At 46.4% G+C, this 20959-nt stretch overlaps 3 protein-coding genes across 3 annotated transcripts; 2 read left to right on the top strand and 1 right to left on the bottom strand.

Moving 5' to 3' along the window:
* Positions 1 to 4863: 4863 nt before the first annotated feature.
* On the top strand, positions 4864 to 6176 carry LOC135805534 (DNA-directed RNA polymerase III subunit RPC4-like). Its single transcript, XM_065319583.1, has one exon. The coding sequence runs from the start codon at positions 4930 to 4932 to the stop codon at positions 5986 to 5988; it is 1059 nt and encodes a 352-aa protein (XP_065175655.1). The 5' UTR covers positions 4864 to 4929; the 3' UTR covers positions 5989 to 6176.
* Positions 6177 to 7000: 824 nt separating this feature from the next.
* On the bottom strand, positions 7001 to 16913 carry LOC135805533 (vacuolar protein sorting-associated protein 28 homolog). Its single transcript, XM_065319582.1, has 10 exons — positions 16577 to 16913; positions 16442 to 16467; positions 12318 to 12355; positions 11379 to 11468; positions 10609 to 10648; positions 10194 to 10259; positions 9348 to 9449; positions 9008 to 9061; positions 7882 to 7973; positions 7001 to 7612 (listed from the first exon to the last, which is right to left on the bottom strand). Exons 1-10 carry the CDS (start codon positions 16608 to 16610, stop codon positions 7492 to 7494), a joined length of 663 nt encoding a protein of 220 aa, XP_065175654.1. The 5' UTR covers positions 16611 to 16913; the 3' UTR covers positions 7001 to 7491.
* A 208-nt stretch (positions 16914 to 17121) lies between these two features.
* Positions 17122 to 20682, top strand: LOC135805531 (lupus La protein homolog). The gene is made up of 2 exons (XM_065319578.1): positions 17122 to 18184; positions 19865 to 20682. The coding sequence occupies exons 1-2, from the start codon at positions 17261 to 17263 to the stop codon at positions 20087 to 20089; spliced, it is 1149 nt and encodes a 382-aa protein (XP_065175650.1). The 5' UTR covers positions 17122 to 17260; the 3' UTR covers positions 20090 to 20682.
* The last annotated feature ends 277 nt before the right edge of the window (positions 20683 to 20959 follow it).

Raw genomic sequence — 20959 nt, 5'->3', positions numbered from 1 at the left:
ACACACACACACACACATACACACCACACATACACACACACACACACACCATACACACACACACACACTCTCTCTCTCTCTCTCTTTCTTTCTTTCCTTCTTTTTCTTTCTTTCTGTCTTTGGTGCTTTCTTTGTTTCTCTCTCTCTCTCTCTCTCTCTCTCTCTCTCTCTCTCTCTCTCTCTCTCTCTCTCTCTCTCTCTCTCTCTCTCTCTCTCTCTCTCTCTCTCTCTCTCTCTCTCTCTCTCTCTCTCTCTCTCTCTCTCTCTCTCTCTCTCTCTCTCTCTCTCTCTCTCTCTCTCTCTCTCTCTCTCTCTCTCTCTCTCTCTCTCTCTCTCTCTCTCTCTCTCTCTCTCTCTCTCTCCTCTCTCTCTCTCTCTCTCTCTCTCTCTCTCTCTCTCTCTCTCTCTCTCTCTCTCTCTCTCTCTCTCTCTCTCTCTCTCTCTCTCTCTCTCTCTCTCTCTCTCTCTCTCTCTCTCTCTCTCTCTCTCTCTCTCTCTCTCTCTCTCTCTCTCTCTCTCTCTCTCTCTCTCTCTCTCTCTCTCTCTCTCTCTCTCTCTCTTCTCTCTCTCTCTCTCTCTCTCTCTCTCTCTCTCTCTCTCTCTCTCTCTCTCTCTCTCTCTCTCTCTCTCTCTCTCTCTCTCTCTCTCTCTCTCTCTCTCTCTCTCTCTCTCTCTCTCTCTCTCTCTCTCTCTCTCTCTCTCTCTCTCTCTCTCTTCTCTCTCTCTCCTCTCCAGACCGAGAAGCTAGTTGCTATTTCAACCAGCCGGGGTCCCAGGCCCATGCAAGTGTGCATCCCTCTACTAGTCTACAGACCAATGACATTATTTTGCTTATTGTCATCAAATAGAATGTTAGCCTCACGACGAACAGAATGTGTGTTAAAATGGATCTCCACCGAGTCTTCGACGCCATCACACTCGGACCTATACCTTACAGTACATGTACTAACAATTCATTCTTATCGGCATGGCCGCTATGCACTGAGTATAAGCAGTCCCAGATAGGCATGGGCGGGTAATGCTAGTTATTTGCTGAGATAATGCTAAAGGCAATGCTAAAGGCAATGCTTATAATATGAGGATATAACGCCACTTATAATGCTCACACTACTCCATAATGCCAGTTGGAAAGTTGGAAAAGTCGATTTAAAGAAGGCCGTTTTGGATCAAGGCCAAAGCGTAGAAGAAGAAAAAACTTAAACAGCAGTGAGCATGTTGTCTGAAACAATCCACTGAGAAGGTTGATTTGCAACGTCAAGTCTCCGGACGAAGCCGGACGGGTTCAGATGCACGATTTTCGGAACTGGACCTAGCCAGCTTCATGCATGACACCGTTATCGACCGGCAATTATGCTTGTAATGCCAATTATTTTGCATGCGAAATGGTGTTATAATGCCAGCATTATGCCACCTGGAAAAAAGGGACTATTGCCAGCCATAGTGCTAGCATTACCCGCCCATGCCTAGTCCCAGGTCCCCAGTGACAACTCCTCCTCAAAGTGAGTTATTGGCCCGGGCTGAGCATGAGATACATGTATACAGTACTTCAGTACAATTCTTCTTCTTCTTCTTCTTACTACAAGTCATAATAAATATGAAAATGACTGTGAGAGTACAGTGTACCATGGTGTACATGTAGTAGAAACTTAGATCAGTTTCTCCAGTTGCAAGAACTGGATAGCTTCTGATGGTTGTGTGAGAATTGCCTCCCTGACTGACGTGAAGCACACAGACGTGTAGCTGCTCGACTGCCGTGTCTGGCAGCCTATGGCAGGGCAAGCTAGCAGGAGGTGGGCAGCATCATCAACCGTGTTCCAGGACAGTGAGTGCAATCGGGTGAAGGTGCAGCCTCAATCTGGAACAAGTACTTGTTCAGCAGGCTGCAGTGGCCAGTGAGGAGCTGATTGAGGATGGTGGTCTCATGCCGGGACGGAGTGCTGCGGAACTTGCTGGTGTTGAGCAATGGCCGGGGGTATGCGGTTGCAGACCGAATTGAAGCCTTGGCAGCTTGGATAGGTAGCTGAACCTGGGCCTGTACATACTGTGTTCCATTCCGGGCAAGGCGATCCGCCTTGTGATTGAGAGCAACACCGCAGTGGCTGCTGATCCAGACAAGGAGGTTGATGGAATGAGCCTTCCTAGCAACTTCTGTCAGAGCATCGAACGCAGGGATGGTGTCTGGGCTGATCCTGTATGGGTGGGTTTCCACGGAGGGCATCTACGAGGGAGAGGCTGTCAGTGACCAGCACAACGTCCGTTTCCATGGTGGTAAGATCGTAGACTGCCCTGGCTCAGGCCAGCTGCTGCTGCTACTTCGGCAGTGAAGGATGTTGCGACCGCACCAGCTTCAGTACATTCAGACATTGTAACGTTACACCAAGATTAGAGTCTATGGACTGGGTTACCTGGTTACATGTACATGTATCTATTATCAAGAGTACATGCTTATGTACTCTTGCTATTATTAATAATAATTATAGAGTTACTGTGTAGTGTGTACTTTTGGTTATAATCAAGAGTGCATAAACTGTTTATGGACTCTTGGTTATATCCATTTCGACCATTCTGCTCAAGACTATTGTAGCATTGCTCACGTGGCCTGCTCCTGGCCTGCCGATTCAGTGCCGAAAGCCGTTGCCCGAAACGCCTGTTTTATTCATCTGCATGACTATGACTGTATAGTCAATGCAGATCCAAACCCGTATTCCATTATCGAGTACCAGTGAAGTGTTTTTACTGACTAATTCAGGTTATAGCTTTCTTCTGCTCCCATTCGAGTCACCTCTACACCTACGGCTCTGTGCTAGTGTAGGGTGCGTGCGCGAAGTAACTCCGCTAAAGTAAAATGTTTCTGCCGGCTAACCACATCACTAAAAACTGCATCAGCCATGCCCAACAATTGAACATGATCCTAGAACGACGACGTCCCTCTCAGAGCTCGGAAACCATGGAAACAGATAGAGAAGAGCTACACAGACAGTTCATAACCACGTCAGTCTGTCAGTCTGTCAGACGTCAGACGATCGATCGGCGATTTGGCCAGTTTTCGCTGAACTTTTCAGCGTCAAACCCAGAGTAGTAGTGAGTGTCTCGGACTCTCGTCTCTCGACTTGAGTCGAGTCTCGGCGTCGAGTGCACTCGCCACGAGTCGCCAGTCGCCACTAGCACTCGTCAGTCGTCACACTCGATCGATGACGATGACTAATATTGACTATGCACGTGACCATGGTGACTCGTCGTCAATAGTCGTCATCGACGAGTAGGGTTGTCCACATTTTTCGAAATATTTTTGCCAAGTTGCGGATGCAAAATGCAGTCTTGTTGGGGCATTATGCATTCCATAAATTCAGCAGGATGTTCAGGAAAATAAGAAGAAATTAAAAAAAATCTAAAAATTAAAAAAAATCAACCCAATTCGCCAAAATTATGCGACCGTTGTCATGGTAACCAACAAAAAAATGGCCGCCTCTGTGTGTGTACATGGTTACCGTGACTCACGTGAGAGTCGACTAGTCTATCGCTGGAAAATTCCATTTTCCTCGTGCTGCATCCATAGTGCCTTTACTTTAGTGGCTTTTTTAGTTTTTTACCTTTTCACAGCTATTGAGTATTGTAGCGGTTGTAGTATCCCTGCCTAGCGCCTTGCTAGTACTCGTAGCTGACTACTACATCTACATCTACTGACCTCTGTCATGTCACATGTACGCGTACACGCACTGCATGACTCTTGTCACTCCTTTGCTGACAAGCCTGTATATCACTTCTCACCACTTGTGTTTCCCTTGCGCTTGCTGGATTGCATACTACCGGTACATATTCTTTGCTAGTTTAGATCATCACACCTGTATGCACTTGCCTTTGGGTCTTAGTACATTCAGTACTGTGGTATTGGTTTATAAAGCATGTAACACTGATAGTGTGTTCAAGGACACATAACATTGTTGTCATTGTCCTGAAGTAACTAACTTGTACAGTGCGTATCGGTTATAGTGTGGTCGTATACAAGAATATACTGCTTACAAGAATGAACACTCATTTTTTCATAATCATAACACATATTTTATGTGTATGTTTATTCTTACAAGCAGTATTATCGCATAGTAGAATATATCGGCCCTAAGAATGGATTTTGTGTAGCAAAATATGCCAGATTAGTGCAAAGTGTATCGCCTGTAGTAATAACATCTGTGCTCTGTGCATACTCAATACAATAATATTCAACACAAAAAGAGAGTTATGTCCAAGGGAGCATTGGAGAATCACTTTTTCTGTTCAGTCGGACTCTTTCTTCCGACTTCTCTCGTATCCGCTGCTCCGCAGTCGCCTAGCACGACCGCGAGTCTGATTGATCCGTGTGTACGTGTATCATGTGTACGTGTCTACATGCCAAACGTGCGCGCATACATGTATGATGTCACACGTGCATATGATATGTCACACGTGATTTATCGTGTGTAAGAAATATCGGCAATAAGAATCAAATGTCGTTTTTCAAACACCCACGCTATAACCGATACCTACTGTAGTTCCACTATAAAATCAGTGAATCTTCGTCGCCTGAACTTACTTGGTAGTTTTGAGGTCTGGCTGTTTGACACACCCTCATGTTTTCCACTGGGGTCGTGAGGAGTGAATTCCTGCTTTGGCCTTTTGGGCATGGAAAAGGGCAAAATATACCCCAAGTTGCAATTTTTCCCCGGGGATGCATTTTTACCCCCAAGTTGCAAAAAAGATGCAAAACATAATTGTGGACAAGCCTATCGACGAGTCTGTCATTATGATTACGTCATGGCGGAAAACAGCAATCCATGTATGACGTATGCCCAACTGTTGATTTTTTTGTGTTTTGTTGATGTATTTTTCGCATTTTTGTGTGTGTAGCAATGTTCAGCTTCATTTTCAAAGTCTGCAATTCAATTGTATTCAAGAATGTCCGATCAAGCCAAGAAGGAGGGCGATAAGCCGTCTGGAGTACGGAATGTGCTGGCAGGAGCATCCTCCAACACGGGCAGACTATCCTCGTTTCGTACAGAGAGGGATATGACACTTGGTGGTGTTCAGCGAAAAACATTTGCTCCGAAAATTCCTGCTAAGAAGACGAAAGAGGAGATCATTGCCACCCAGCGTGCTCAACCAGTTGCTGAGCCCTCTAATAACCCATCTTCTGATCGTGGCCAAAGAGGAAGAAGAGGTAGAAATGATCGTGGGCGAGGGAGAGGGAGAGGGGGCGATAGAGGTCGTGGTAGAGGAAGAGGAATTGTGGAATCGAATTCTATCTTCAGTGCTGGTCCCGGTGAACGGACTAATCGCCAGGGCAACTGGCAGCGGTCAATGGGCGGCGGAAGTGTGAAGCGTGAGCCTGGCGTGAGTGGAGGAGCTGGTAATTTTGGTGGCGGTCAGCGCAGTGTCAAATTAGAAGGCGGATTCTCCAATGCAGACGATGATGGTGACTACAATGCGCTGTTCGGCGATGAAGAAGAGGAGGCAGCATGCGAGGAAGACTACTTAGCTCCAGTACAACTGCCTCTCACACAGCTGAGCATCAGTGAGCCAGAGGTGGCGCCCGCTGTTCTGTTTGGTCGCCCTGCCGATGATGATCAGGAAGATCTAATCTTCATGCAGTTACCCGACTCCTTCCCGGCGTCACTTGTTAAAAACAATGGGGAGGATACAGAACCGATGGACACTGTGGAAAAAGAAAAAGAGAAGGAAAAAGAGGCAGATATTAGTCTGGACAACCTGCCAGAGGGTTACATCGGCAAGCTTCAGGTGAGAAAGTCAGGTCGCGTACAGATTGTACTCGGCGGAGTGGCTCTCGATGTAACCGCAGGCTCACGGCGGCCATGCTTGCAGCAAGCAGTATCGATGCGGGCCGCCCCTGAAGTATTCGACACCACTGAAGCACCGGCAGGCTTATTCTTTCTGGGAAATGTCAAACACCACTTGGTCTGCACTCCAAACTTTGAGACAATGATATCGAACAACTGATGCTATCTTCCACAACAGTGCTATGTTTTTTAATGATTTTTTTATACTGCGTACTTCATTGTAGTCTTTGTCTTTGTCATTGTCAAGGTAGTCTTCATTTTAGTGATGATGTAAGGTCTAGAAGACGTCATATCATTGAACTGCTGGTAGGGAATTTATATCAAGCCGACGAAACTCGGCCAGCTTTACACTCAAGACGAGTCCCGAAAGCTGATTTATCTCATGTTGGCTGGTGCACATGTCAGTTCAGTCGTGGCCGAAGAAAACGGACCTACGAGCCAAAAGCAGCGTCGCGTTTCTATTTCAATTAAGTCACGCACAGCCCAAAGCCCATCCGGGAGCAGCTTGAGCCTAGGCGCTGCTTTCGTTTCACAGGTCGGATTTCTCTGCGCACAACTTCAGGGATCTGGAGGCACAGTGATCCCGGCCACCGCCACATGTCCAGTTCCAACTGATCATGATTGTCACTACATGTAGTAGTGCACCAGTGCTCATGATGGCATAGAATTTCAGACATCTACTTGTATGCCAATCAATGCGCAGCCACTACCCTGCCATTGGTATGCGTATGTAGGAGTATCATGCTCAAAGTACAACCCCGTGTGATCCAGGATTGTGAACTGCAGGTGGTTCACAAACCCAGTGAGTATGCGAACCACTTACAGTTCACAGTCATGGTTACCTGTAGCCGGTGATAGGGAGATATCCCCAATGCTACTACTACTACACCACTCTACTGCACCGATGAAAACTCAAAATCATACAATGTTGATAGTACATGCACATGGTGGTCGGTGAACTGATGGTGTCCTTGTGAAAATACACAATCTGAATCACGTACATTTTGTGACTGGTAATGCCCCCTCCCCCCCCCCCCCCCCCAAAAGGGCTATTGTGCACTCTCTTCACTACAGGACCGGGACACAAAGTAAACGTGCCATGACTCAAGTAAACGCGAGGTTGGACCGTCCGTGCATGCTTCGCAATAGGACAAACGTGCACATGTGGTGGGTGCAGACACGAAGACAAAGTTCTTCAAAGATCAAAGCACAGAACAGAACAGTTCTAAAAGTGCACAGAAGACACTTAATCGATACAGTAAAAAGAGTAAAAAAATGAATGATGATGCAGCCACGGACGGGTACATGGGTAGCCTAGAAAGAGTATGACAGCAGACAGCTACAGCTAAAGTCAGCCTCACAGCATTATGTGTATTATGTACAGAAACAATGCAAAAAACCTCAAGACCTAGCACAGGCGATTCCCAGTATGTTTGCAAGCAAAAAAAGCATGATACTAAAATCTGAGCGCTATGGAGAGAGATGAAAGCGGTTTCATGATGTACTTGCAACAAATATAGATTCAAATTTCAGGAGTATAAAATGGTACACGGCATGCGATGTCCCAAATGACCCTCTCTTTCTTATGTGTGAAAATAGTGTCGGTAAACCGTGCGAGTGCACAGGATTCATGTCATAGAGTGGCATATACAAGTGGCACACTCTAGATCTCCTGCAAAACTCGAATAAATCCGTGGTAGCCACTTTCCAAATCAAAGAGCATTTGTCGAACTTGTTCATCAGTCAACTCATCACTAGCGCTCATGGCTCCTAGCCGATCTAGCCTGGTAGCATAGGACAAGAAAAGAAACACATACCAGTAAAATAATTCACCTTTAGTAATTACACAGGATTCATCCTGCTATCAGAGGAGCAAACGTGCACTGATTGCTAAATACTCCACACAAACCCATTGAATTCCCTAGAAGTCAGAAATCCAGTTCTCCACACCGAACAGAGCAGAGTAATTGAAGAATGTCTCGATGCTACTGCAGACACAAGCTGCAAACCCGGTTGACCAAAGCTCAGGTCTTGGGTCTCACCCACAACTCACCATGTCTTGACCTTCACTTTCCCATCGTAATCTGGTGGTAAAGTGCTGAGCCTTGTCAATGCATCATACAGCTCATTAGTATCCGGATGAATCTAACACAGCGCAGGAAGGAGAAGAAATATTCAAAAACAGTTCACAAAACTACACGTTAGGCGCAGTGCACCAACGCCTCATTTTATATCAAATTTGATCAAATTTTACGAAATAATTTTAAAATGCACAGTGGCAAAGAACTGACTTTGACTAAATTCAACCTTGGAAAGTCAAACAATTGAAAAGTTAGCTGCTCCCGACGTCGAAGCTCATCCTTTCCGTGGCGAATGACTTGGCAAGGTCCAAAATGCTCGTTCCATACATCATGGGCGACAGTGACTTGCGTTACTGTCTGGAGTTTGCGGAGTGTTTGTCATGCTGGAAACGGAGTGTCTCTGCAAGTCTGTATCAATAGTGATGCTGGGCATGGAGAGCACTATAATATAGTATAAATGTGGTGCTCTCCAAGCACAAACTTCCTCTGCTTACTCAAGCACAACAGATGAGGGACGAAGCATCGCTGGCCTATAGCGAAGGTTTGAGTCATGGTGGTGACCAGGGAGCACTAAAAACGGTTTTTAGTACTCCCTGGTGGTGACAGTCAATTTTTCTTCAGATTTTTCCCTTTTCAACACCCTCAACTGATTTAAGTGAGCCCTGATAATTCATAATCTCGGGGACTGGACAAAAACCATGACTATTAACTGATCTTAACCCAACTGTACGCATGCAACCGGTGCACAAGTAAGTTCCGAATGTTGCACGGCTCAAGGCGTGTGCTATTACGCAGCATTCAAAATGCCGTGCATTCGCTTCGTACATGCACAGCTAGACTGAAAACGGAAGAGTTTATACACCAGGGAGTAGTATTGCCGGTATACTACTTGACAGATTTGCTTGTAAGACACACATGCACACCAGCACTTGTACAACTACCAGGAGCGCCAAGGGCCGTATCAGTACCAAATATGCAGGTCAGGTCAGATTTGTCCCTGAGCATAACTGTAGTGTAATAATTATCACAAAGTCAAATCAGGCATGGCTTGACAAACTTGACAAGTTGCAAAGACACCTATTGTGAGTGCGGCCCTACCTCATCCATTGCACGTATCTCCAGCCGCAGCTTGTCCATGATAGTGATAAATAACTGCATAGTGCACAGCAATAGAAACGAAGCCATGTCACATGCTATGACAGCTGAATGATTGTCCAATTCCACAACGCTGCAATGCGCAGATCGTACTATGACGTCATACTGGCAATCATATTCCTCATCCACACCTTCAGCCTTAAACTTGCATGAAAACACTCCATCAAATAGGGCCCCAACGACTGTTTTCTTCCACAAGGTCCGTTTTCACGGCAAAAGGAAGTCTAGTTGATCTGGTTTCTAAATACAGGAAATCACGTAGCAGTGACTGGCCATGCCTTACCGAAGTAATGTCAGCAATGGTTTTGCTCTGGTTTCCCTTGTCGTCGCGAATAGTCAGAGGACGTCCATCTTGAATACGCTCCATAGCCGCTGGGCAGTCAAGCTGCTCAACCAGTAAGCAAACCAACATGTCGGCACATGAACATGGCTTTGGCACATTCCTCACCACGAGCAGCAGGGAAATATAATCTTTCTACAATACAGGGAATTAAATTTGCCAGCTGCACGTACACAAACACATACTTACAATAACTAGTAACTACAGACACTGAGGTCAGAAACAGATCCTGGCAGTAACAAACAATAGCCGCTTCTGATCCAACACCAGTTGTAGAGCCGCCATACAATCCGACTACATAAAATTACTCCGGGAAGGTACGTTCAGGCCTGGTTTAAATCTGGCTTTGGAAAATTTATTTTTCATTGCTATCGGGTTCGGCCGCATTTCCTCTGTGCTGCGCTGATGAGTGCACAAAGGACGAAACAGTTCTGTCCGCAGATTGAGTAAAATTACAGTCATGTACTGTAGTTCAAAACACTTGGCGGTGCATTCGCTGTGTATCTGCCATTAGGACACGAGAATTCATTGAGGGTCAGCAACACTCTTAGTCTAAGTGTTACTTGGTAGGACTAAAGACACCAGCACCAGCACCAGAATACGCTATACTAGTAGTCTGTAGTAGTAGACAAAAAAGATAGCAGGACATTCGGAGGATAGTGATTCACATTCCTAGAACTTAGCGGGAGCGATGTTTTTATAAATGTTTTAATAGCCTACAATACCTTGGGCTTCACTTTCCGGAGTCTCTACTGCACACCACTCAACAAACCAACACCACCATCTTACCCTGTATTTGGCCACAAAAGCAGCTACATTTGGGAAGTCTTGCGATTGAACCTGCTTGAAGGCAGCCTACAGCCACACAAGATAATCAACCCAAACATAGACAAACATAATTATAGGATCAACATACATGCACCACAGTCACCACACCCATCAGTATTGTGCTGCTAGGCTGACCGTACACCACCATCACCTCTCCAACAAGCAACAAGAAGATATTTCTTCAGCATAACCAATTCCTTCGTACGCCTGTTTCAATCGCTCAGACCTCATCAGTGAAGGTAGATATTGTTGAATGGCCAACATTTGGGCACCTGGATAAAGGTGAATCAATGTGGCACTGCAGTCTACTCCAAACACAACACATAGAAACAGGCATCCCCACCACCTGCATGGCTGACCGATGCGCACAACTCACCTTGAACTGAACAAGTAGTTTAGAGCACGCAGCAGTATACCTGTAGCCAAGCAAATAGCCACAATAGAGATTGTAACAGCCATCATAAAGATGAAGTCTTCACTACATGGAAGTGCAACAAACTAACAAACTGACTGACTCACTGGCTGACACACACACACACACAGTGGCACACACACACAGACACACACACACACACACAGTGACACACACACACACACACACACACACACACACACACACACACACATACACACAGTGGCACACACACACACACACACACACACACACACACACACACATACACACAGTGGCACACACAGTGGCACACACAGTGGCACACACACACACACACACACACACACACACACACACACACACACACACACACACACACACACACACACACACACAAACACACAAACACATACACACACACACACACACACACACACATACACATACATATACACACACACACAGACTCAGACATGCCCATCGCAGAAGCGATGATAGCGAACAGCCTTGTTAGACATAGCAACTTGTGCTGGGATTACACCATTCATTAGCTTGCAAGGCTGATGAATTGACCGCCACTAATTTTAGCCTGGTATCCACCACACAGCTGATTGAAGTGGCTTTTTCTGGCCAGTGAATCCCTATTTTTCCATTTTCCATTTCTTTCCATTTTTTCACACACACACACACACAAGCACGTACACACACACACATTGTTCAGTACAAGGCCGGGGTGGTTACTGATAACTCACTCTTTCGGTGCTACAGCATCCTTGATGTAAGCCTTTTCCAGACACTGGATAGTCTGGATAAGTGCAAACAAGTCCGCCATGTTGTCATACCTGTTGGAAGGGAAGAGCAAACAAGACGACGACAGCGACAACAAATACATAATGAATGGATAGTTGGATAGGACTGGCCGGAAGGAAGAAAACAAACAATGCAGTGAAAATCTATCTTATTCAGATACCTCAGGACGGGCTGCATTGCAGAATTGCCTGTGATTTAGAAATACGGTACTGCAAATCGTAGTGAATACTAGTACAGTAGGTATCGGTAATAGCGTGGGTGTTTGAAAACGACTTTCTATTCTTATTTCCGATATTTCTTACACACGATAAATCAAGTGTGGCATATCATATGCATGTGCGCAGGGGCAGGAAGATCATCGTACATGCAACGCAGCACTTCTGTGCATGTGGCTGGTCATAGTCCCATAGCCTTACCATGTGGCTATGCAACATGAGTTACATGACCACAACAGTTGAATCTGCAGCACTGCGACGCAACGAGAGTCAGATCAGAACGGAATTGGACATATGTTATTACTACAGGCGATACACTTTGTACTAATCTGGCATGTTTCGCTACACAAAGTCCATTCTTAGGACCGATATATTCTACTATGGGATAAAATTGCTTGTAAGAATAAATGTGCACTTGAAATCCATGTTATGATTATGAAAGCATGAGAGTTCATTCTTGTAGGCAGTATATTCTTTTACACGACCACGCTATAACCGATACGCACTGTATAACATACCGACCGTGTACAAGCGCCCAGACTCCCAGTGCATGCCATGCATGTGATGATGAGGGCCAAACCAAGCGGAGCTGCACACGCTGGTCTGTACTCTTATACTCTACACCACACAGTGCTATGTCTACACAGGATTCCCAGGCACACTTACTTTTCACGCTCCCTGGCAGTACGATACAGCTTCACATCCTGCAATAGGCAAAGACACATCAACAAGCACTCGCATACCAGCAAGAGACACCAACCTCGAACAATGAACCATGGCCCAGCTTTCCAACATACTGTCTAAGACCATAACCTCACTGCATGGCAATATTTATTATATATACAGTCAAACCTCGTTAGGACGAACTTCAAGGGACTGAACACATTTGTTTGTCTTATCGGGAGTTCTTCTTATCCAGATCTGACAAAAAATCGATATGCATATCAGATGGATTGTATTTTACGTGAAGGTGCATGCTGTGGTACATGGGAAGCATGTTATTCTTAACATAAGCCAGAAACAGGTAAGTACAATGACAAAGTGCAATGAATCACGACTGTATCGAAAGTTCGTACAACGCACTGATATTTTGTTCAAAACACGCTTGAAAACAATTTGCACTGTACGTACAATAATCGACTATTGAAAAAAAAGAAGAAAAAAGGCAGCCAGCACACGCGCACGCTCGTGGACCGAAAGTTCGTACTACATGTACATGACCACACTGACTTTGTTCAAATCACACTTGAAAATAGTTCGTCTTCGCGAAAGTTCGCTGTACAGAAGTTCGTCGTAAACGAATAATTTTGACTTGAATTGATGCCTGGCCAACCATTGGATTGGCCTTAGTTCGTAGTAATGGAAAGTTCGCCTTATCAGTGTTCGTCCTAACGAGGTTTGACTGTATTATTATTTATTCTTCTTTTACTAGGGAATTTCCAACAGGCGTCAGCGCCTTTTTACAGGGAACCCTGGGTATAATTTGATGGATGAGCGAAATTCAGCTGGTGAACTAGACATGCGGCAAGCCGGTGGAAGTGTATTCCACCTGGCAGCGCCCAAATAAGAAATTGCACTGAAGCCATATCGGGTGTTAGCGGGGGGCAGAACAAGAGCAGCAGAGACTTGGCCACGGGTGGTGGCTACAGTGCGAGCACCATGGGCGCGCAAGGTAAAGCGGTCTCGCAGAAGAGGACTAGCAAGTCCATTCAGGCAGCGGTAAACAAATACATAGGTTTTGAAGTTGAGGCGTTTCTCAAGGGCGTACAAGTTAGTATGACTGTATAGAAGAGTGGTGGGAGTCATTCTATCCAACGAAAATATTCTCTTTAATGCTACGCGGCTGGCAGTAAGAAGCTTGTCATATAGGGTTTGTGATAAGCAATGAATATATGCAGTGCTGCCAAACTCAAATGTGGACTGAATGATCGATAAATAGAAAAGTCGTTTGCCAAAAATGCTGATATTCTGCTTTGCATGGACCTTCCTATTGACATTAGCACATACTGCATCCACTTGGGTTGAGAAAGACAGATGTTCGTCAACCAGTACCAAGCGTAAGCAGATGGGACTATGGAAGTGCCCCGGCGGTTGACTGCGGTGCCAGGTGGCAGCTCCGTGCCCGGTCGCCGGAGCAGGACAGACTGAGTTTTGGACGGGTTTAACACCAGTCCCTTCTGATCTAGGTAGCGATCCAGAGCGGCAAGGTCAGCACTCAGCTGGGTTGTGATGATCTGGATGGACTTGTGCCTGATATAGAGTGTGATATCATCGGTATAAAGTTGATTTAATGCATGTTGGAAGCACTGTGGTGCATCACGGGTGTAAATGCAAAATAGCAATGGGCCGAGCACGGAGCCTTGTGGGACGCCTCTTGTGCAAGGGCGGGCCCCACCTAGCTGTTGTCCTACTCTTACTCGCTGGACGCGTCTGGTCAGGTAGCTTGCAAACCAAGCAAGTGCAGTGTCAGCAATGCCAAGCATCTTCAACTCGTCAATGAGCTCTTGATGCTTAACTCGGTCAAAAGCTTTGCTCATATCTGCAAACACTATGCCGCAGTACTCGTTGTTATCAAGGACTTTGAGCCATTCGTCGACCACTAGCGCTAGGCAGTCCTCACACGAGCTGTTGGTACGGTAGGCAAATTGATTGTCAGGCACGTACATGATGTTGTATAACTTAAAGAATGCAATCAGCTGCTCCAACACAACTCGTTCTAATATCTTGCTGCATATGGGCAATAATGAGACTGGTCTGTAATTAGTAGAGCTTTTTGCATCGCCTGATTTGAAAACTGGGCTGACTGTGGCATTCTTGAAAATATCTGGTACGCACCCTGTGCTCAGAGATTTATTGATAATATCAGTGAGAGAAACTGCTATGGAATCACGACCATGCTTCAGTACGGCTGGTAAGACGTTGTCAGAGCCAGGTGACTTACTTGTGTTTGTTGCTTTGAGCAGTGTGGTGATGTGCGCCACAGTTACAGGTCGAAAACGGGACAGTCGAGCAGCAGTAGTTGGCTGTTGGGTGGCTGGGCGTAAACATATGTCAGCAGGCCGGCTTGGATCGTGCACTATGTTAGCAAATGTCTCTGTCAGACTACTGAGAGATCCACTTGGCTGATTTCTTACTTTCCGCCTGCCAGACAGACTGTTAAGAAGAGCCCACTGACCTCTAGGATTTCGTCGGAGTGCCGAGAACTGGTGCATCAGGAAACGGGATTTCAGTCTCCTACTCAGAAGCGTCCCCTCGCGTCTGACAGAACGATACTGTTGCTTAAGAACCATATTCCCAGGCTGCGAAAGGACTCTACGATGCAGAGTAGTTCTGCGCTGCAGCAGTTTCCGTAACTCTGGTGTTGCCCACGGTTGAGGCTTAGGTTTGGGACAGAGGGGTAGTCTAACTTGTTTAGATGGGGCATGCGTATCAGTAACAGCAGCGATAGACGTTAGAAGATGGCAAGAATAATAGGCATCAGGAAGCTTCAGCAAATAAGAAGAACACTCGGAACATCATAATAATAAACAACATACATGTACTTTCCATTGGCATCAGTATTCCGCGTAAGATTTTCGTCGCCTGTGTGGTGTGTTTCTCCACCAATGAGCGCGTACTATGATTATTTATCGCTGTTCTCACACTTTACCATTTTAGCAGCTTGCATATGCCATTGATATATGTGGAAAGCGCGCACGTGCGCCATTTCTGGTGTATAAGAATGATCATTCCTCCATTATCATCATTATCATCCTCTACTGATGAGCTCCGACAGGGAGCGAAACAGCTGTCTAGAGGCGTGGAGCAATATTATCTCTCAACGGAAGTGTCCTTGCTGGTGTCTGTATGGTTCGGCTGAAGAGCGCGTGGTTGTGATGAGTTGGGAATGCAATGAATTGAAAATATGGCCGAAAGCTCTGTCGCAATATTTAGTTACTCGGAAAAGTATTTAAAAAATTGTCAGGCGTACTGAACTAGACTGTGGAACAGACGTTCCAAAACGCATGGAAATACTGGAGTAGAACAAAACAGCACTGCACGCTATAACAAACAAGAACACGGAGGCACTTTGAAGCAGCTGAATGGAATGGGCCTATAGGGCTCCGAAGTGATGTCGTCACATATACCTGACTGTGACAACGCATGCCAACGAAAGTTCTGGGTACAAACAAACAAAGCGCCCCTTTACTCAACATGACATGTATTCCTGCACTAATCTGATAATTCCTTATGGTGGGGATCAACGACTTCTTAGAAGGAAAAAAAGCTCTTCTAGGTATCTCTTGCCGATAGTTAGCTGTTAGCATGGCTGATATAGCCACGGATAATCTCCCCAGTCTTCTCGAAGTGTGAAACAAAGCAGCCGCGCGCGAGCTACGCCAACATACTTCATAGCCATGATTGCCCTTGATCACCCTTCGATTCTCATCCATCGGGATTACTTCTTCCCCGGGCAAATTCCCCCTCCCTCTTGATGCGGATGGTCCTCAGTCGACATAATCAGTGGCCGGGGACACATCCATTGTGGAGAGATACAAATCCGTGTATGCAAGCAGGTAGACTTTAAAGACTCAGTTTACGCCCTTATCTGAACGACTGACATGCCGCAAGCCACCTTGGCTACGCGTTAGTGCTACATTGTCCATTGAAACGACATGTAAATTGCATTTGCACTGAACTTTCCAACATTTCCGTTGGTCCCACTTAGAGCACAAACCCTAAGCACGTTTACATGGAATCAAATGCAGCGTGCATACGAAGCAGGAAAAATATTGGAATATGCACATTACCTCGTACAGCTCAGGACGAGCCCCTCCTGCTCCAGCAACAAACAGAAACAAAAGCAAACATCCCTGTTGGTTCTTCAATATCACAGTCTTGCGAAGTCTAGCAACTTGACTCCTGCTAGTATCTTCAGTTCCTACCTGATTGCCCACCCTGTGGGACACCTGAAAACATACTGGTGTAAGACTCTACGCCAGCTTCAGACCACAGCCACCACAATTAAGTGCACTGACTTCTGCAGCAGCTACAAGTATTTCCTGTCACTAATTTTGGGCAAAGGCTCTAAACCCAAGGGAAAAAGTCTAAACAACCACGATCCTCTTCCACTTCAGGACGTAAGACATCGATGAAGATCTCATTAAGTTTGCATTCCAGGTTCAATCTTTCAAAGTGACCAAAAGTAGCTCGAAGCACTCCAAAACGTTCAAAAGATGAAGGCTTCATGCAACAAGCAAAGATTTTGGAATTTGGGACAATCCATTGTTGAAAATAATGATGACATGATCGGCAACTCACAGCATACATTATGACGTAAGTAATAGTTGTAGGTTGGTTGCCATGAGAATGTAGCCATGGTGTTACGGAAAATGGCGGCCGGCCACGGTCACGAGAGCGAGCAAGCATGTAAAAAGTTGCGCAGGGAAGTGCAAGTCGTGTAATGTTTTCGGATGAAGATGAACTGACAAAAAAACAAGCTTTCGTAGACTTCTTGGTGTGAAACGCGTGCAGTAGGCTCTTTCTTGGATCCGTCCTGCCAGGTAATTGTCGTCGTATAGTATCTTTGTGAACTTCGATTGAGGCAGATTACTAACTTCGAATATACAATGGCAGACGTCAAGCCCGATCCAGATGTGAAAGTCGAGCCTGAGGCAGCTGAGCCAACCAAGTCGGAAATTGCCATTATCGAACAGACTGAGTATTATTTCGGCGATGCTAATATTCGTCGGGACAAGTTCATGAAACAGACTCTGGATGAGAACGATGGTTGGATGCCAATGGAGATCATGCTCAAGTTCAATCGCCTGAAGCAACTGAGCGAGGATAAGCAAGTTATCGCTGAAGCATTGAGGAAGAGCACCTCTGGCCTGCTGGAAGTATCTGAGGATGGGAGCAAAATGCGTCGCAGTGCTTCTCGACCCGTGCCCGAATGGAACGACAACGTGAAAAAGGACACAAACAACCGCACGGTGTATGTTAAGGGCTTCCCAAAAACATCCACTCTGGTAGAAGTTGAGTCTTTCTTCACATCCAATGGCTTCGGCAAGAAGGCCGTGTGGAATATCGTCCTGCGCCGCCAGCTGGACAACAAGGAGTTCAAGGGCTCCGTTTTCGTAGAGTTCTGCGACACTGAGACAGTGGAGAAGTTTGTCGGCGGCACTTACCGTCTTCCTGAAGCAGAGGAAGATCTGTTGGTCTTGACGCGCAATGATTACTACAAAAGGAAGGAGGGTGAGCGCAAGGAGTTAAAGGATAAGCTTCGGGAAAGTGCTGTTGCAGCTGCCATTGCCACAGCTGCTGATAACACAGAGTCAGAGGAGCTTAAATACGAGAATGGCTGCGTCTTGACTTTTGACAAGTGCGGCGAAGAAACTACTCGTGAATCTCTGAAAGAAATCTTTGGCAAAGATGAAGAAATCCAGTGGGTCAACTTCACTAAGGGCGATGCTGATGGCAAAATTCGTTTTGCTAGCCCTGGTGGTGCAGAAAGGGCTTTGGAGATTCTGCTCAAAGAAAATGAATCCGGCAAGGTGAGTTTGGTGCGATGTGCGTGTGTATGTGTGTGTGTGCCTATCTCTCTCTCCCTCTCTCTCTCTCTCTCTCTCTCTCTCTCTCTCTCTCTCTCTCTCTCACTCACTCCTTCCATGTGCCTGCTCCTTCCCATTTTATCATTCATCGAAGTTCTTTCTCATTAACTGCATAAAAGCATGGTCTTATTGGGCTGTACTGAGGGATCTCTTTACTGGGTTCTTGATAAGAGTGCCGATCTCCTCAGTAGTAGGCACGCTACAAATGTCGCCATCGTCCATGTTCCGTGCTTTGGCAGGTTCAGCTTTACGTCGCTTCTCCTTACGCAGCCACTTCACGGCTTCTCCAGCTTTATGAAATGGTTGGACACTGGTAGATTTCAGAAAACACTAACTATTATATTGGCGAAGGCTATAGCAGTAAAGTCGTTCCAGTTCTGTTTGGCTGTTGACCAAGTAGATTTGACAGCAGTAATAGAGAGGTTGCGTGCAACGAAAATTCGTAGCGCCGTAACGGGTTGCTTCCAGGGTCTTCTGTGGAAAACTTGCACTCCATCAAGGTAGATTCAGTAGAGAGCGGGGTGTATTTCCTGACGAGTCGGTCGGGGTAGTTTCTGCATCCAGTTGTTGTTGGAGCTCGGCTTTTCTTGGTGCCCAAGGCAATAACACTACTGCCAATGACAGAGAGGGGCGACACCAGAATAGAAGACCTAACAGCAATCCACGCGAAGGAGAGCAAAGGGCACGAGCAAGACTTTTACAGATACAGCACGGTCTGGCTGCAGATGACAGGACTGAAATGCCCAAGCAAGATGAATCCACAAAATGCCACACATTGCAAACGCTTGGTGCAAGGTACCAGTGTTGGTGGTGCATTCGAAGTTATGATTAAGGCTGCGAAGAGAGCTCTATACTCTTGCCAAACCGCAGTCAGTCTTGACCAAAAGGAAACAAGGTTGTTTTGTGTCTAAGGTGTATCTTCAAAAATGAAGCACGAAAAGTGTGACAGTCTATTTATTTATTCACAATCACATGGCACTGGCCAATGAAAAGGTGATGTGGGCGATAGCCAGCCATGGCTATTGATATGAAAGCATGCTTTTCGTGTATCCGTTATGCAGTCAACTGCTGCTCGAAATATAAGCCTACTTCAGTACATATAGTATGCATTGCATCATGGTGTGAACAACGCGTGTTATGTGGCCATAAACACGGCGTTTGTAGGCGACCATGCGATATGTCATGGTGGCTTTAGGCTATCTTGTGTAGAGCATGCTGGGTTCTTGGTCTGTATGCACTGAATATGTGGGTGGGTGCGTTCGTGCGTGTGAGTGTGTGGAGTCTGACTTTCCTTTCATTCTCCTGGATGGTTACCAGCAGCCAGTGCATGCCGGCGTACATGCATTTGGTATGATGTGTATGCGGGGGGGGGGGGGGGGGGGGGGGGGGGGGACAAAGACCAAAGAGTAGGGAGTCACTGGCCTGAAAGCCCACTTCAAAATATGATGCGTAATGTGGACCTTGCTGAATGGTGGCGTTCAGTTCTTCAGCACTGCAAGCTGTTTAGTGTTGCACTCCCAGCCTAAGTTGCTATAGCTTCTGCTGCAACGTTACTATCGCTGTCGTCGCCTCCAGCGGTGGGCGTCTAACATATTAAGTGTGTGTGTTCTTGGTGACATGTAGATTACGATTGACGGTGCTGAGGCCACGTGCACTGTGCTAGCTGGTGACGCAGAGGAGGAGTATTACCGCGAAGTGAGGCGCGAGGTAGCGTCGGCAAAGGCCAGGAGCCGTCAGAGCCGCTTCAACCACTATCGCCACACTGGCCGTGGCAAGTTCCGTGGTGGCAAGCGTCATGGTGGCGGTGGTTACGATGGTGCACCCCGCGCCAAGAGGAGCAGAGACTGAGCATCGACACTGGTACACGCGCGCGCATTGAATGTGCCTTTGCACGATGTGACTTGGATTTTAACACCGATCTGCCTGTCGACAAGTCGACAGCAGCACTGGGAACTGCATACTTGCTGCAGTGGCACTCGAAGTGCATGAATGGGCTGTCGACTGCATGCAGTCGACAGTGCCTTGGGCCAACTTGGCTTGGGCATGTGCCGTAGTGCCTTGTTGATCTCTGAACTGGCACCTTGAGACTTCAATGCCAGCTTTCTGAGCTGTGCTACTGTAAAATTGGTGTGGAGCCGTTAGCAGTGATCATCTTGCACTCTCAGTGCAAAGCGTTTTAGAAACTTGTACCTCGTAGTTTCATCATTGATTTACAACCAGTGGACATCCAGAATGTACTTTAATTAGCTTTTTTGGCTTCTCTGGCCTGTTTTTCACTTTCTCCACTGGCCGCATTCGCCTTTTGCCATCTGCCGATTCTGTAAGTGGGCAACAACATCATTAGTTTCTGTCCTCATTTACCTCCATGGCCAGTGTTTCGTAATCGATTCTAATCAGCTTTGCTGCATTTGTTTGTGCGAAGTCACCGTTCCCACCGGTCAGTCTCGACTCTTGTTGAAGAGGGGATAAAATGCCTGGTGTTCTTCAGGTTCGGACTGCACGTTGTGCAGTGAAACGCTAGTTTGCCGGGCGTAACACTGTCGTAACCAGACTATTTTCTGATGTACCAAGTGCGTGTTGTGTCTGGCAGTCTACTCGATCGTCAAGTCTGACTCACACTTCATTTCCTGTACAGGGAACGCTTTACACAATGCGCCAAGGAAATTGAACTCAAGTCAACTTGTTCGCACTAACGGGCGTTGCGACGCGTTTCCCATG

The sequence above is a fragment of the Sycon ciliatum genome, chromosome 1 (genome assembly GCF_964019385.1).
Source record: "Sycon ciliatum chromosome 1, ocSycCili1.1, whole genome shotgun sequence".
Lineage (NCBI taxonomy): Eukaryota > Metazoa > Porifera > Calcarea > Leucosolenida > Sycettidae > Sycon > Sycon ciliatum.
Note: the sequence above shows the minus strand (reverse complement) of the source record. Positions and strands in the feature narration are given on the sequence as shown.

Bases quoted from the DNA above. Each gene is read 5' to 3' on its own strand.
- LOC135805534 (XM_065319583.1), top strand. From the start codon at position 4,930: ATGTCCGATCAAGCCAAGAAGGAGGGCGATAAGCCGTCTGGAGTACGG.
- LOC135805533 (XM_065319582.1), bottom strand. From the start codon at position 16,610: ATGTTTTCAGGTGTCCCACAGGGTGGGCAATCAG. The intron at 10,649-11,378 runs GTGAGTTATCAG...GCTTGGCTACAG, and splicing joins GATGCTGTAGCACCGAAAGA to GTATACTGCTGCGTGCTCTA. The intron at 10,260-10,608 runs GTGAGTTGTGCG...GTGTGGCTGTAG, and splicing joins AACTACTTGTTCAGTTCAAG to GCTGCCTTCAAGCAGGTTCA.
- LOC135805531 (XM_065319578.1), top strand. From the start codon at position 17,261: ATGGCAGACGTCAAGCCCGATCCAGATGTGAAAGTCGAGCCTGAGGCA. The intron at 18,185-19,864 runs GTGAGTTTGGTG...GGTGACATGTAG, and splicing joins AAGAAAATGAATCCGGCAAG to ATTACGATTGACGGTGCTGA.